Source organism: Hyperoodon ampullatus (assembly GCF_949752795.1).
Source record: "Hyperoodon ampullatus genome assembly, chromosome: 10".
NCBI classification, from domain to species: Eukaryota; Metazoa; Chordata; class Mammalia; order Artiodactyla; family Ziphiidae; genus Hyperoodon; species Hyperoodon ampullatus.
In genome coordinates this window covers 52,731,555-52,747,759 of record NC_136923.1, presented here as the reverse complement: position 1 = coordinate 52,747,759, position 16,205 = coordinate 52,731,555, and the positions used below count along the sequence as shown (strand labels likewise).

Below are 16,205 nucleotides of genomic sequence, written 5' to 3'. Positions count from 1 at the left end.
GTGAGCACCATACCCTAGGCCTAAACTGCGCCCCACCTCAAATCTGGCTTTGGTGGCCTGTTGAATGAGTGAGTTGACTGGCTATCTTCTTGGAGCTGATAGCGTAAGATTAATGGTGCCTCCTTTTACAAGAAAAAGTGGGAAGAAATGAAGCAATTTCTTAACTGTACCAACAGAAACAAGATGGGCCCACTTTAGGGTCGTGGTCAGCAGGCCACACTACAAAGGTTGTTGCCAATATCTTTTCCACCTCTCCTTGGGTCAGGGCAGTGGGTACAATTTCATTCTGTGGGAAATTAGAGTCACATTAAATGTTTTACTTTGCTTCTTCTTTTTTTTTTGACCGCACAGCATGCGGGATCTTAGTTCCCTGACCAGGGATCCAACCCGTGCCCCCTGCAGTGGAAGCGTGGGGTCTTAACCACTGGACCAGCAGGGAAGTCCCTTACTTTGCTTGTTCTTTACTGCTTTCTTTCTCAGTCTGGTGGTGGGGCTGTCTTAACCAGACCCAGTCATTCTAGGACGCGTGTTGTAATGAGCTGTTTTCTCAGGTCTGTGAGGTTTCTGATGTGCATCTAGTGAAGCAGAGCCCTCACCCCAAGGACTGTTGGCTGTCACGTAGAGGGGGAGTCCTTGCCAGCTGTGGACGGGCCCAGAGCCTTCAGGAGATGCAGGCTCATTGCTCTCCCCAGGAAGACTCTCTTTCAGAGAACTGGGATCTCACTAGGAAAACACTGGGAATCCAGGGCTTGCTTTGGGTCTGATGAGCTGGTCTCTTGCTGCCAAGGTCCGAGAAGTGATGAAGTATTTACTGTTTAATGAGGACCAAAAGCCTCCAGGCATGACAGCCAATAGCTACTGTGCTCCAGGCCTATCACCCATGGACCAGCAAGGAGAAAGAAAAGTGTAGAAGGAGGCAGGTGGAAAGAGTGAGGAACCAGCCAGGGCAAAACTAGACCCATGGGCCAGAGAGTTCACACGCATCGGCTATTGGAAGAGGAGGTGGAGGACACAGGGATTCTGTTGATGTCAGCCCAAGAATTCCAGAGGATACAGTGGAAAAGTTTGGACTGAGCAGGAGTGGCGGTGTAGGCAGTAAGAGTTTACCCATCAATGGACGTCTTAAGTCCTGATCTCTTGAAGCAAAGCCTTGTGCGAGTGATGGGGTGCTCTCAGGAGAAGGGAAGCAGGAAGGAGCTGGAAAGGGTGTGGTCTCGTTGGAGACCAGCCTCAGCATGATCCCATGGGAGCTCTCCCACCTTGAGGCAAGGAGGCCGGCCTTCTGTGTGCTTGTGTCCATAACTCACTGGCTGTATGAAGGCTGCCGCATGGGTGGAGGGGTGTGAGGGGCTAATTCCTGGGCGAGGGAACTCCCATTAGGCTGAGGACAATTCTCTGGGCGAGAAGGGTACGTATGCATTTATGAGCATTTTAGCAGCCAACAGGGCAGCAGGAGGAGGATTCCCCTGCCCAGTGAAGGGGATCTGGGTGGGCACCAACAGTGTCCACAACACTGGGTGGCTTGGGAGGGGTCATACCCGGTGTTCGCAGAGGTAAAGAGGGACATAAGGCAGATGGGACTGGTGCTGACGGTCTCTGAGCTGAGTTACTCCATTCACACCTCCAGATCTGTTGTCCACCTTGCCCTGTGCCCCTGGGTAGACATTGCCCGGGCTCCCTCACCCTCGACTGCCGCTGCCCACAGCTGGGACTTGCTGGCAAGGGACTGCAGGCTGAGAGAAGAGGTCCAGGTCTTTAAAAACCCTGCCTCTCTAGGCCACCGCTGGACAGGGGCTGTATTCTTCTTGAGGCCAGAGCCCTTGTCCCTCGGGGGCTTTCCTGTTGCTGAAGCTCTCCTCTGGGCCCCTAACAGCCCTGCATCACACCTTGATGGTTCTCTTAGCCCTCCCCAGGCTTTCCTGACCGCCTACCCCTAACTCTGTCTATTGATTCCTTTTGACTGTCCCATCAGTTAGGAGAAGGGAGGCAGTTGGTTCTGGTCTCTTAGGCCAGTGCTTCTCAAACTTGACCGCACGCACCCATCACCTGAGCATCTTGTTAAACACAGAGTCTGAGTCAGCAGGTCTGGGGAGGGGCCTGAGATTCTGCATTTCTAACAAGCTCCTAAGTGGTGTCTGTGCTGCTGGCCTGGGCACCACACTTTGAGTAGCAAGGCCCTGGGCTTTTTGTTGTAGTGAGAGGCATAGTCTCTGGTTGGGGTGAGGAAGATGGAAGGAGGGAGGAGGGGGCAGGAGCTCTGCAGACTCCCCAAAATCCTGCTGTGGGAGGTCACATGGCTGAGAGTTAGGCTTAGAAAAGGTGGTCTTAGATCCAACAAGTATTAAGACGTTACTTTCAAGACTACTAGAGAATCCTTTTAAAAAAAAAACCACTGTGATATAATGCAGATATAAAATACACTAAGTAACTGTTTGGGGAAATAATTATTTATTTAAAAAATGTCAGAAGCTTTGTGTTAATGGATCCCCACCCCCAAATTTTTGTGAGCAGTAAACATTTACCAGTCTCAAAACACACATGATGACATACAATTTAGGTTTACAGTGTTCTTAAGCATTCCCTTTCTACGTGCATTTTTAGATCCTATAACATTAATTTAGATGACACCAAATCAATAAAAACGTAAAAACTGATGTGTTGGGTTTATTTTGCAGTTCTATCAAATAATACATTTGCATGTATTATTTATTTGTAATAAATTTATTAATACATTTGTGTTAATGTTACCTATTTTTGAGTTGGAAGTGATGTTTCAGCAGCCTCAAATGCTATCCAGGGGCACAGCGATGCCTGACCTCCGTGCAAGACAGACCTCAGGTGTTCCTCATCGGTGCCTCCAGAGCCTCAGCTGGCCTCAAAGCTCAAAATTTATGTGCTTGTAAGCCTGTAGTTCAGTCCTGAGCGTGCATCAGAATCACCTGGAGGGCTAGTTAAAGCACAGATAGCTGGGCCCCACCCCCAGGGTCTCCACTTCATCTGGGGTGGAACCAGAGAATTTGCACCTCTAGCAAGTTCCCAGGTGATGTTGATGCCACTGGTCTGAGGACCATGCTCTGTCATCATAAGCAAGATGTGCTGAGTCACCATAAGATGATGGAGACACCATGAACTGGGTGCTCAACAGCTATGGGGAGTCCATCCTGCACTCAGGCTGTTTCTAGAGGGCTCATAATCGCCACAACAGGGTAAAGAACAGATCGTCACAGACCATTTCATATTCCTTTTCAATTCCTCTGCTTCTCTATCAGGTAGGTACCCATGCTTGATATCCTAGCCCTTGGCCCTCTTGAAACATTTTTTCCCTCCTAGTTCATTCTCTCTTCCTGGAGTTCAGAGAAATGGTTAATCCTGAGAAAGGAAACCGAGGACTGAGTTTTGTTAGTCCTGGCAAAAACTCTAAGACATTCCTAGGCACAGACTGGTCAAGAACAACCAGGCCACTGCTTCTGAGAGGAAATGGTGCTTACCGGTACAAAACAAACCTTGTTTTTTAAAAAAACGATGGGCTGTCCCACAGGATAGAGGGAACAGGGTGGATGTGTGTCCCACCACTCCTCCCTTCCCCCCCCCAACCAAACATCTGTTGTAAATTCTTTCCAATTTCAACAAACAATTTTTTAAAAATCTCAAAGCTTCTAGACTATGTCCTGGTTCTTGGCTCATACGCCCTCAGCAATGTCACAGCATTAAAAGGAAATAACCCATTATTCTTCCATATCCCACTCCCAGCAATTAAATATCTATATCCGAAATAACACTGCTCTCAAATGCTCTGTACATCACATCTATTTGGAAAATTTCATGTTGCAGGCTCAGTCATTTTCTTTCCTAAAAAAAGGAAAAGACAACTGTATGATGAAGAGGTGAATTTTGACCTCTCACTGGAATTAGGAAGCACAGGTCTGGGATTAGTGCAACAGGTTCCAGGGCAGTTGGTCAAGGGGATGCTGAGGTGTGTGAAGATGCCACCAAAGCCTCCCTGCCCTGCCAGGTGCCTCCAGAGATGCTTCTCAGCCTAGAAAACAAAGACCTGAGAAAGAGAAGACGAGCCCTACTCCACTTTTTTCGTGCGCTAGTGAATTGTCAGTGTTTCTCAATGTGATATGTCACAGTTTATCTTCCTCCCAAGGGGCTTCGGGCAAGCCCCCAAGGTGGCTAGACCTTCTCCATCTCAATCTGCTGGTGGTAGTGACCAACCTGCCGCTGGCCAACATTCAGCTTGTACACGGAGCTCTTGTGCTGGCACCTGCGGTAACCCCACACAGCCCCCATGCCTGCCAGGAACAGCAGCAGGCACAGGACCGTGACAATGGTGGCAATGATGGGGCCTCTGCTGAGGCTGGGACACTTATCCCCTATGCAGGACTCCAAGGTTGGAAGAAGCTCCTCGCTTGCACCTGGGCCGGGGACTTCCTGTCCCAGGAAGTCCTCAGACAGCAGGTATGGAAAGGTATCCTGGACCTCAGGGGCAGTGATTTCCATTGGAGTCTGGGTGGCCGCCGTGACAGTTGAGGGAATGAGGTTCGACGTCTTTTGGATGGTGGTTGTCACCATCTCCAGGATAGAGCTGGTGAGCTCATAGGGTAGGATGGACATGGGAGGCTTCTCTGTGGCATATCTCCAAGGAACAGTTGACTGGTCCCTGGTCAGGTCACCATCCGCCTTGCTGGGACTCTCAGTTTCAGACACACTCATGGGTCTGAGAGCCAAAGCTTCTACATCTAGAGTTTGAGTTGGAAGAACTGAACGGTGGGTTGTGTCCTCACTGAGTGTGAGGATGGTACTCCTGGGCTTCTTAACTTCCACAAGAGCAGGCTGATTGGGTGTAACTAGGACGGTTTCTTCCAGTCCTACTGATCGATTGCCCTTGTCCTCCTCTTCCTCCTCTTCTGCCTCTGTCTTCCTCCAAGCCCCATCTGTCACAGGGTAGCCATCTAACCAGGACTCATCGCTGCTGCTCACCATTGGGTCACCTGCCTTGCTGTCATTCCTGCCCACAAATGGCCCCAAGGGACCATCAGTGCTGCTGTAGATGACCCTAGTTTCTGGCTCACCTGGGGCCAATGTGGTGCCACTGTGGTTTTCTCCAGCAGGAAACTGCTTTTTGGTGTCCTCATCCATCTCCTTTTCCAACTCAGGCTTGTGGAAGGTCTCATCAGGAAACCAGAACATGTACTTCTGGTTTTGTTGGGATCCTGGCAGGTCTGTGGGGACACTGCTCCCAGTGCTGGGCAAACCTGTGGTTGGCACAACAGCTGTATCCTGGGCTGTGTCCTCTCTCCCCACAGAAATAGAGACCAGATGGTCCTGCTTTGGAGCCTCCTCCGAGGCTTCTCCCTGACCCCTGTCCTCCTCTGCCTCTATCCGGGAATCCTCCATGAGCTCTCTGAATGACACAGATCTGTCATCAGGAAAATTATCTTCATAGTCAATATGTACCTCACCCTCATCTGGAAGGAAAGAGGGAAAAGCCTCATTAAGTCCGAGGTCACAGAGCCAGTGTAGAACACAGAAAGGGAAACCAAAAGCATAAGGACTGGAACAAATGAAATAAAACTGTTATTCTCAGATGCTATGACTGTATCACAGATAAACCCAAAGAACCTATATACAAAGTGTTAAACAAATTAACAGGCAAGTTTATCAAGGAAACTGGGTCTACAGTCAACATAAAACATCAACTGTATCTCTATATACCAGCAATAAACAGAAAACAAAAAATTTAAAAGATACCATTTGCCATAGCATAAAAAATCCCCAAACTCCTAGGAATAAATCTAACAAAAGATGTGTAAGATTTCTACATAGAACGGTACAAAGTATTTCTGAGCAAAATTAAAGAAGACTTAAGTAGTGAAGGGCTATCCTATGTTAATACAATGGAAGTGTAATGGTTAAGCTGTCAATTCTGCCCAAATTGATCTATGTAGATTTAATACAATCCTAATAAATATCTCAGACATTGACACGCTGATGCTCAAATTTATGGTAATGCAGAGGGCCAAGAATAGACAAGGAAAAAGAAAAGCTGGAGCATGCAAACTACAAGATTTCAAGATTTACTATAAAATGGAGTACTTTTTAAGACTGTGTGTGGTATTGGCACAAAGACAGACAATCGAATTACATTAACTTTAAGAACTTCTGTTCATCAAAAGCCACCATGAAGAGAGTTAAAATGCAAGCCACAGAGTTGAAGATAATTGCAACACATATAGCCTCCAAAGGGTTCCAGAATTTATAAAGAACTCCAACAAATCAATAATAAATAGGCAGAGACTTCCCTGGTGGCATAGTGGTTAAGAATCTACCTGCCAATTCAGGGGATGTGAGTTCGATCCCTGGTCTGGAAAGATCCCACATGCTGTGGAGCAACTAAGCCTGTGAGCCACAAATACTGAGCCCGTGTGCCACAACTACTGAAGTCTGTGTACCTAGAGACCGTGCTCTACAACAAGAGAAGCCACCTCAATGAGAAGCCCGTGCACTGCAATGAAGAGTAGCCCCTGCTCTCCACAACTAGAGAAAGCCCGCGCGCAGCAACGAAGACCCAACGCAGCCAAAAATAAATAAATAAATAAGTTTAAAATAAATAAATAAATAAATAGGCAGACAAACCATAGAAAAGTTGCCAAGATACTTGAATCAGAACATCACAAAAAGGATATCTAAATAGTCATTTAACACATGTAAAGAGGCTCAACCTCATTAGTAATAGAGAAATGCTAATTATAGCCATAATGAAATACCATTTACATAGCACCAGAATGGCTAAAATTAAACAGACCGAAAATCCCTAGCATAAACAAGGATGCGAAGCACAGCAATTCCACTCCTAAGTATGTACCCAACAGTAACGTGTGGACATGGGCACCAAAAGACATGCACGAGCATGTTTATAATAACCAGAAACTAGATACACTTCAAATGGCCATTAATTGCAGAAATGACACATACACTCTCGTACATTCATACAATGAAAATCTGGACATCAATAAAAATGAAACAACCCCTGCTTCCCACGACATGGAATCTCACAGCCATAAAATTGTGCAAAAGAAGCCGAGCACAAAAGAGCAGATTCTTTCGGGGGTACTGGCAGCATTCTACTTCTTGACCTGTGTGGTGGCCAAATTTCTTTATTTTTTGATAATTTATTAATCTGTTCCCTTATGATTTGTATGTATGTTTTTTCAAACTTTCTAAAAATTGAATGAAAGATCTTTAAATTCTATAGTGGTTTACAGTTTTCAACAGTTTCACACACGATTCCATATAATCTCATAATAACCCTTTTATTTTTATCTTCTACCCCTATGTTGCCCCTCCCCCTTCCCTCTCCCCACTGGTAACCACTAGTTTATTCTTTTTTTTTTTTTTTTTTTTTTTTTTTGCGGTACGCTGGCCTCTCACTATTGTGGCCTCTCCCGTTGCAGGCACAGGCTCCGGACGCGCAGGCTCAGTGGCCATGGCTCACGGGCCCAGCTGCTCCACGGCATGTGGGATCTTCCCGGACCGGGGCACGAACCCATGTCCCCTGCATCGACAGGCAGACTCTCAACCACTGCGCCACCAGGGAAGCCCCACTAGTTTATTCTTGATATCTGTGAGTCGGCTTCTTTTTTGTTTTATTCACTAGTTTGTTTTATTTTTTAGATTCCACATATAAGTGATATCATTGTATATATGTTTTAATTAAATAAAAAAGTATCTTTTGAAACTCTGATTTGCTCTTTGTAAGACTTCTGAGTTGTGAGATGTGCTGTGAAGTATCCTGAATCCAGCTGAGTGAGAAGGAAGACGGGCCCCACAGGCAGGAGCCCAGAATGTAAGGACAGCTTGGTGAGGTAGGAACCATGCTGGTTAGGAAGGTCTCAAGTAGCTGTGTCCTCAGAAGAGAGCAGCCCACTGAGCTTGCCCCTCTCAATGGTCTTTGAAAGTCACATCCTACTACAAGACACAATTCTTTTATTTTTAATTTATTTTTAAATTTTTTGGCTACAATGGGTCTTCTTTGCTGCGCGTGGGCTTTCTCTAGTTGCGGTGAGCAGGGGCTACTCTTCGTTGCGGTGTGTGAGCTTCTCATTGTGGTGGCTTCTCGTTGCGGGGCACGGGCTCTAGAGCGCACGGGCTTCAGAAGTTGCGGCAAAGCTCGGGCTCAGTAGTTGTGGCGCACAGGTTTTGTTGCTCTGCGGCATTTGGGATCTTCCTGAACCAGGGCTCAAACCTGTGTCCCCTGCATTGGCAGGCAGATTCTTAACCACTGCACCACCAGGGAAGTCCAAGACATGATTATTAAATAGAAATGTTTCCTATGCTCTTGTGATATAATAACATACATATTTGGTCTTTGGTTCCTGGCACAGAGTTCCTAAAACCCTTGGAATTTCCTGAGTGATAGGGGTGACAGGAATATTTTTTGTTACGCATAACAAGTTTCTCTGACCATACCTGAGTTATGTTAATGAGGTGACTGTGGGCCCCTAGAGAGCTTCAGGATGGGGGCTGGTTGTCAGAGGAACCAACCACGTGATTAGAGGGTTGGACCTTTCAGCCCCACCCCCACCTAGGGAGAGGGGCTGGAGATGGAGCTGATCGCCAAGGCCAATGATTTAACCAACCATACCTACATAATGAAACGTCCATAAAAACCCTTAAACTACAGGGTTTCAAGAACTTCCAGGTTGGTGAATGCATCCATCGTGCTGGGGAGGAATACACCCCAGGTTCACAGGGACAGAAGCTCCTGTCCTCGGGATCTTTCCAGACCTTGTCCTATGTACCTCTTCATCTGGTTTATTCAACCTGTATCCTTGTAATATCCTTTATAATAAACTGGTAACTATAAGTAAAGTCCTTTCCTGAGTTCTGTGAGCTGTTCTAGTAAATTGTCAAACCTGAGGAGGGGGTCGTAAAAACCCCCAATTTATAGCCAGTTGGTCACAAGTCCAGGTGACCTGGATTTGTGATTGGCATGTAAAGCAGAGGCTGTCTTGTGGGACGGAGCCCATAATCCATGGGCTCTGCACTAACTCCAGGTAGGTAATGTTAGAATGGAATTGAACTGTAGGACGCCCAGCTGGTGTCCAGAGATTTGCAAAACTGGTTGTTGGTGTGAGGGATCCCCCTCCACTGCCCCCCACTTCACCACATTTGGAGTCAGACATGTTCTGCAGGTGGAAACAAAGCTCAGGAGTTTCCCCCTACTTCACTCTGCACCTTAAAAAGGGCAAAATGCAAAGATCTCCAGCACCAAGGTCTGGATGGAATGCTGAGGTGTGGTGCTTTCCTGGGCTCTGAAACTGGATTAGTGAGCATTTGGTTTATTTCTAATAAGTCTCCTTATCTTGCTTATTTAATGACTTGCAGAGTTATAAACACATTTAAAAATCCTTTCTGATCTGCTCCTAAAATTTAAGCCCATTCATTTTACTTTTCATTATTATATTTGTGATCTTTGATGTTACTGCTATGACTCGATGAAGGCTACTTTGTAGATACTAAAACCCCCAGCAGGTGGAAGAAGTTAACTATATGATGACCAGTGTGTAGCCATGACATAAGCTGCCACAATTCTGAGAACTGGCCTCAAAGAAATGGGAACAAACCGACTCTGGAACTGAAGATTAACTGAACCTAAAACAATCAAGATGATGGTGATCAGACCACCGCCTGACCAATTTCAAGATGACGGTCAGAGCTGACTGTGCTGTTTCTGCATGTAGTCCTCTCCCTCTGCCTATAAAAGCTCTTGCCCACTGATTGTCAGTGGGGGGAGTCGGTCTTTGGACAGGAGACTGCCCTCCCCTCTCGGTTGCTGGCCTTTGAAATAAAGCCAACTTTTCTTTCCATCAACCTTGCCTCTTTATTGGCTTTTGAGCGGCAAGCAGCTGGACCCACTTTAGGTTAAGTATTTGGCTCCTAACCTGAGGCTGGGCTCTCGCGATATCTGGCTCCTGGATTTTCAGGTTTTCCCGACCAGAGCCGCCGCCATGAAGACGCGCCGGGATGGCTGCGCGTAGCTAGTTGCTCGTGGTTCGCTGGCTCTGAGAGGGGGTCTAGGGGGACGTTCATAGCAGCTGTCGAAACTGTTTGTTTCGGGGATTCTCCCTGTTTCTTCCCAGCTCGGCACTGGCTGCCCGCGTACGCTTTCCCTTGGTGGAATGGAAAGATGCCTCTGGAAGCGCTGACGAGCTCCAAGACCGAGGTAAGTTCACTGGTGTGCACCCGGCAAGCTTCTCTTTTGAGCACCAAGTGCTATTTGGGCATTTTGCCAATTGGTTCTGACGTGTGTCTGACGTTGAGAACTGTTTGTGAGCACTGAGTGTTATTTGGGCATTTTGCCACTTGGTTCTGACGTGTGTCTGAGGTTGAGGACCGTCTGTGTTGGGAAGTGTTTGTTTGGGACTCCATATTGGTCATCCTCTCAGAGTATTTGTGACAGTTCTGTCTTCTGGTGTGTGGACAAGTCCTCTCTGCCTTTGTATCCCCAGCACTCAGCGTGGTGCCTGGCACATAGTAGACACTCTGGAAATATTTGTTGAATGAATAAACGCGTGAGTGAAGAGGTGAACAAGTTAGTGACGGAAGCCCGTTTTGATCAAGCTTGATTCAGTCTGGAAGTCCGTCAGCCAGGGCATTATTTGGTGCATGACAGTAGCAAAGAATGGTAACCCACCTCTTAGTCCTAGTACTGAGCATAATCAATGTCGGCTAAATTCCTTCTCCCATGTAACCCAGCCCATGAGCTTCAGAAGTCAAAAGGCACCTGGAATATGGGCAGGACGTGAGCCATTTTCTCCTCCCCCATACCTTCTTGTGCAGGAAATACTGGCCTAGCGTATAATGTTAGAGCTGGGGATTTGGGATAGGTCAGCCCACTCTTGCCTGGTGGGCCTGCCTTGACCTGGACCCTTATGGCCAGTCTGAGCTGTGTGTGTGTGCGTGTGTGTGTGTGTGTCTGTCTGCCTGTCCGTCTGGAGGTTCTGCCTTCAGAGCTCCCTGAGCTTAGAGCATCCCTGGATGGCAGCCCAGGGCCCAGAGCCAAGCTCTTCCTGCCTGCCCAGGTTCTCAGGTCAAGGTCTGGCTCAGAAACAGGCTCTCACTGTGTCACAGTTTCGCCAAAACCTCAAATGAAGACACAGACACCAACTGTTTACAAACAGTCTACTCATGACAAAATATCCCAAGCCTGTTTTTCCCTTCTTGAGTAACAGTAAAGTTTGTTGCTCACTGAATGTCAACCCAAAATTACACTCTGCCTCAAGGTGGGGAACATCAGCCCTTTGCCTGCTGAGGTGTAATTTCTCTCCCCTCCCTCTGCTCCCCTGAGTCTGCGCTCTCCTTAACCAACCCTCCAGCCCTCCCCTCCCCCACGCTCTCCTGAAAGCTGGGCTGGCACAACATTGGGCCTTCTGATTTAGACCAACGGGTCCAGGAAATGTAAACTCCATGGGCTCTCTTGGCAAAAACCAAGTCATTCCCTGTGTGTTTAGATTTAATTGTTACTTTAGGAAAACCAAAGACTACACATCAATAGAAATCAGGAGTAAAAAGAAAAGGGTTGCCCAGGTCGTGCCTTTATCAGGGGCAGAAGTATACAGGCCAGGGTCCATAACCCTGGGCTCTCCCAGTGCTGCCACTTTTCATGTTTTTTCATGTTGTTTCATTTATGGAAGCCCACACATGCCTTCTTTTTCCCTCTGGTCTTGGCTACACAGCCTTTAAAAATAGTAATTTTGAAAAAGACAACCAGACAAGCCAGAAATAACCACTGGTTCAATGAACCTCTGAACAAATATGGCAATATTTACAAAGAAATTCTAAATTCAGTCCAGTCTCTGGCTTTTATCCTATGAAGGAAGTCTAGAAGATGGAGAAAAACAGAAATGGAAGTTAATTTAAGAAAACAAATGATGGGCTTTAGAAATGAGGGAAAATAGCAAAGGAACTTAGTGAGGGAACAGCTAGTTTACAAAGCAAGCCCTGCACTGCCCTGATGCTTTTTAGAGGCCCCTGGAGAAGCACACAGCCATCATAAAGATGTTGGAATGAGACGTGCCTGGTTTTAATCTTGGCTCTGCTTTTTTTTTCTTTTTAATAATTCTTTTTTTATTTTTGGCTGCCTTGGGTCTTTGTTGCTGTGCACGGGCTTTCTCTAGTTGCAGTGAGTGGGGGCTATTCTTTGCTGTGGTGCACAGGCTTCTCATTGCGGTGGCTTCTCTTGTGGTGGAGCACAGGCTCTAGGCACGCGGGCTTTAGTAGATGTGGCATGCGGGCTCAGTAGTTGTGGCTCGCGGGCTCTAGAGCACAGGCTCAGTTATTGTGGCGCACAGGCTTAGTTGCTCTGCGGCATGTGGGATCTTCCTGGACCAGGGCTCGAACCCGTGTCCCCTGCATTGGCAGGCAGATTCTTAACTACTGGACCACCAGGGAAGTCCCCTGGCTGTGCTTCTTTCTGGCTGTCTGACGCAGGAAGTTACTGAACCTCTCTGTCCCTCAGTTTTCCCATCTATCAATTGGAGCTGGCCATTTCTACTTTCAGACTTATGAAGATGAAATGAGATAAAGTGTATAAAACTCCTCTTTCAGAAAGGAACATGAGGAGACTTGGGGAAGATGAAAATGTTCTGTATTTTGGTTCTGGTGGTGGTTTCATGGGTGTACACATCTGTGACAACTCAGAGACTTTTATATTTTAAATGGTTACTGTTTATTGTATGCAAATTAAACCTCAGGAAAGTTGTTTAAAAAAACAAAACAAGAACAAAAAACAACTCTCCAAACAGAGATGACATGGAACAGGTTTGGCATGATTTACGACAGCTCTTTTCTCAGTGCCCAAATGGGGAATGGGTCTTGTTTCCATAGCTGCAACAGATCAGGGAAAGGAAAAGGAATAGCTGTCCATTTGTTGTTGGACTCAGAGGTGGCAGGGCTGGTAGAGTGAGGTCAAGCTTGGTGTCACTCACTTTCCTGATACTACAGACCAGAAAGCGCAAACAGAACCATGGAGCTTGGAGTGGAAAATCTTAAAGGCTTTTCAGAGCCTGTCTTAGCAGATACCCTTTGTCAGGGCAAGTTGTCTTTTTTTTGGCCACGCCATGTGGCATGTGGGATGTTAGTTCCCTGACCAGGGACTGAACCTGTGCCCCCTGCAGTCGAAGCTCAGAATCTTAACCACTGAACTGCCAGGGAAGCCCCCAGGGCAAGTTTTAAAGGAGGATCAAGGGGCAAATCAGAGAGCAAGGGTCTATGAGTCTCTCCCTTGCTGGGGTATCTGCAGACCAGGGTAGAGGCCATAGGACCACTGGGTGCTGAGTCAGGAGAGGGCAGAGGTGTTGAAGGCAATGAGCACCCAGGACAGCAAGTAGGGGAATGGTCAGTGTGCCCAGGGAAGCACGTGTGGCACCATGGTCACATGGCCAGGGGTGGCTACTCGGAGTGCTGGGAGGTCAGAGACTATTCCTAGGGTACAAGTGGCCAGAGATGGATATGGCCTTGAAGATATGGGACTTGGTATAATAAGAAGCCCAAAGAAAACCAAATATAGCGTGGACATCTGCGCACATGCGTAAGGAGCAAAACACCAGGATTTTTCTATAATTAGGGCAACAATCAATCATAGTTGGATACCAAGAACATTAGAGAGGTATGACAAACATTTCGTGCTGCCCAACTGGGAACGGAAACCAACTGTGGTTTCGGGTAGGAGAACGGAAAACAAAATGGCCAGACCCAGACCTGGACTCTAGGAACCAAAGCTAGAGAAATACCAACACGCAGAGGGGAGAAAATGGCAGTTTAAGAAGTCCTCACCCATTCAGGTTGATGGTCATGGTAGAGTCCCTGTGCTAAGTGAGAGATTTCACCAGCACCACTTGAGGCTGGACCATAACGTCGAGGTGAACATACAACCTGGGTGGGCAGTGTGTGCCTGAGGCACCCTCCTGCACTGGCCACTCATTGACCACCCAGGTGGACGTGTCCCTATGCATTCATGCCTGCTCACCATTCAAAGTTTAAATTTCATCACGCTCATTCAGGCAGTCCCCGCTTTACTAATTTTTCTTTAAACCACTGCTCTCCTGAACTGATGCTTTAATAAGCAACTAAGTTCTCCACTGTAGTGGATGCTGTCGGTGCTCATGTCCCCTTTCCCAGACCAGTGCACCCATCCCCCAGCCGCTGTGAGTGACGGCAGCTGAGGGTTCACAGCTGCCACTCCTCTGGAGGACTGCCCTTGGAGGGATGGGAGCCTCATTTAGGGGGGGTTGCAACCCGCCTTGCCCTCCGTGTACAGCAGCCTGCAGCCAATGACAGACTAATATGGAGGAACTCAGGCCGGTCCCCTTGCTTCCAAGTGGGACCAACCCTGTGGTGCAGTTCATGCTCCCCAGCTCCCCAAGGGATCAGGCAAAGCAAGGATCCAGCTGAGGCCACATCCTTAACTCCTCCCTCTCACCTTCCCTGCCTCCCTTATTCCCTTTCTCCCTCAACAAGCCATGGATATCTGAACAGGTTCTGCTTTTAGAGAATCTAACCCAAGTCTTCTAGCCAGTCTTCAAGATGCCCAAACAGTGACAAATTTGAGTGAAACAGTCTTCCTAGTAGCCCTGAGCTCCTAAGCCCCTGCAATCTCCGAGACCAAACTCGTTTGAGCCCCAAGTTCTTTTAAGTCTTGACCTCCATGGCACCCGAGCCTTGAGGCTCTCTGGGCCTGAAGAGGTCATGAGGGGAATAAGGGGCAGGGACCCCGGGGGCAGGTTCTGCCAGAGTGGTTGGAGCGAGCTCCAGCACCTCACAGGAAACATAAGGAAACATTCTGGGCTGGGGGCAGGGGAGGGTCTTGACAGACAGCCACATGGTGTGTAGGGAGGGTTGTGGGCCGAGCCCAGTGCAGAAGTGACAAGTGCTCCCTGGAGGCGAGGGGCAGCTGGGGCCACAAGTCTGGAATGCTTGGGAGCTACACGTTAGAAAGTCCCCGGCTGCTTGCCCACGGCGTCTCCACCAAGTCCTAAAGCCACACAGGCCATGCCTTTCTGGAAGGATCATTTGCTGTCTCCAGAATCTGAGATGCCCGCTGGCAGAGACCAATTTCTCACCCAAGTACTAGACAGCTGAAGTCACAGCCCGCCTTTGATTATCTGTTGTACAGGAAGCTGGAGTCAGTAACACACAAGGGAGCAAGGAGCCAGCGTCACACAAATCCCTTTAGATCTTTCAGTGAGGGGCCTAATACCCTCCTCCATCAGCGTGAGAGTGAAAGGGAAAGAATATGGTCTGAGCTCAGACCATATCACAGGTCCTGTTCTGAGTGATGTACTTCCCACCTTAGAATAACAAAAGCAAGCAAGCAGACAAAACAAAACTACCCCTCCACCTCTCTGGCCCCCAATCCTCCTGCAGCTCTACCCTCTGCCCCTCCCCCCCGCCGCCCCAATCCTCTCCGTGAACAGCAGAAGTTGTCTGCCTTGGCCCTCTTCCTCACTCCAGCTCATTCCTGTGCTCGCTGCAGTTCTGCCCAGGTGCATCCCACTCCCCAGCTACACACTGAAAACATGAGGCTACCAGAACCTTCTTAGGCTGTGAAACCAGTGCACACTTTTTAGCTTCCATTGACTGAACCTGTGCAGCCTTTGAGCACTTTTCCCACCTGGGAACACACACTTCCTTTAAAATTTCACCTGGGACACCTCGTTTTCCAGCTTTCCCTTTTACCTCATCATCTACTACTTCTCTGTCTCTCCTAAGGTATTCAGTTTACTAGTTTCCTTTAGGGTTGGGACAGTTTTGCTCAACGTTGATTACACAGTACCTGAGACTCTGCCAGATGAAGGGAGAGGGACATAATGAATGAATGGCCAATAGGCCGTAGAAGGAATGTTGTCCAAACCAAGATGGGTCCAACTCCAAAACCCTTGTTCGGCCCACCCTCTCAAGATGACTTTTCTCCAACTGAAGCAGTTCCTTAATCAAAAAAATTTGGTGTTCACTGGAAAAATACATGTAAGGTGGAGTCAAACACCTGGTGACAATATTCTTGTAACACACACACACACAAATACACACACACACACTTATAATAACACATACTTTAAATGTTAAATCTACAGAGTAATGAAAACTATAACGGTCTGTATATTCAGCTAAGTGTAGAAACCAGAATTTCTGCCCAGCAGCTG

The 16,205-nt window shown here is 47.6% G+C and overlaps 1 protein-coding gene across 1 annotated transcript in view; it reads right to left on the bottom strand.

Moving 5' to 3' along the window:
• Positions 1-4,176: 4,176 nt before the first annotated feature.
• SUSD5 (sushi domain containing 5) overlaps positions 4,177-16,205 on the bottom strand; it is a gene marked incomplete at both ends in the record, with an annotated part of 40,535 nt that continues 28,506 nt past the window's right edge. The window contains one exon of the mRNA XM_079713883.1: positions 4,177-5,471. Within this exon, the coding sequence (XP_079570009.1) occupies positions 4,177-5,471 (1,295 nt within the window). The remainder of the gene's footprint in view (positions 5,472-16,205) is intronic.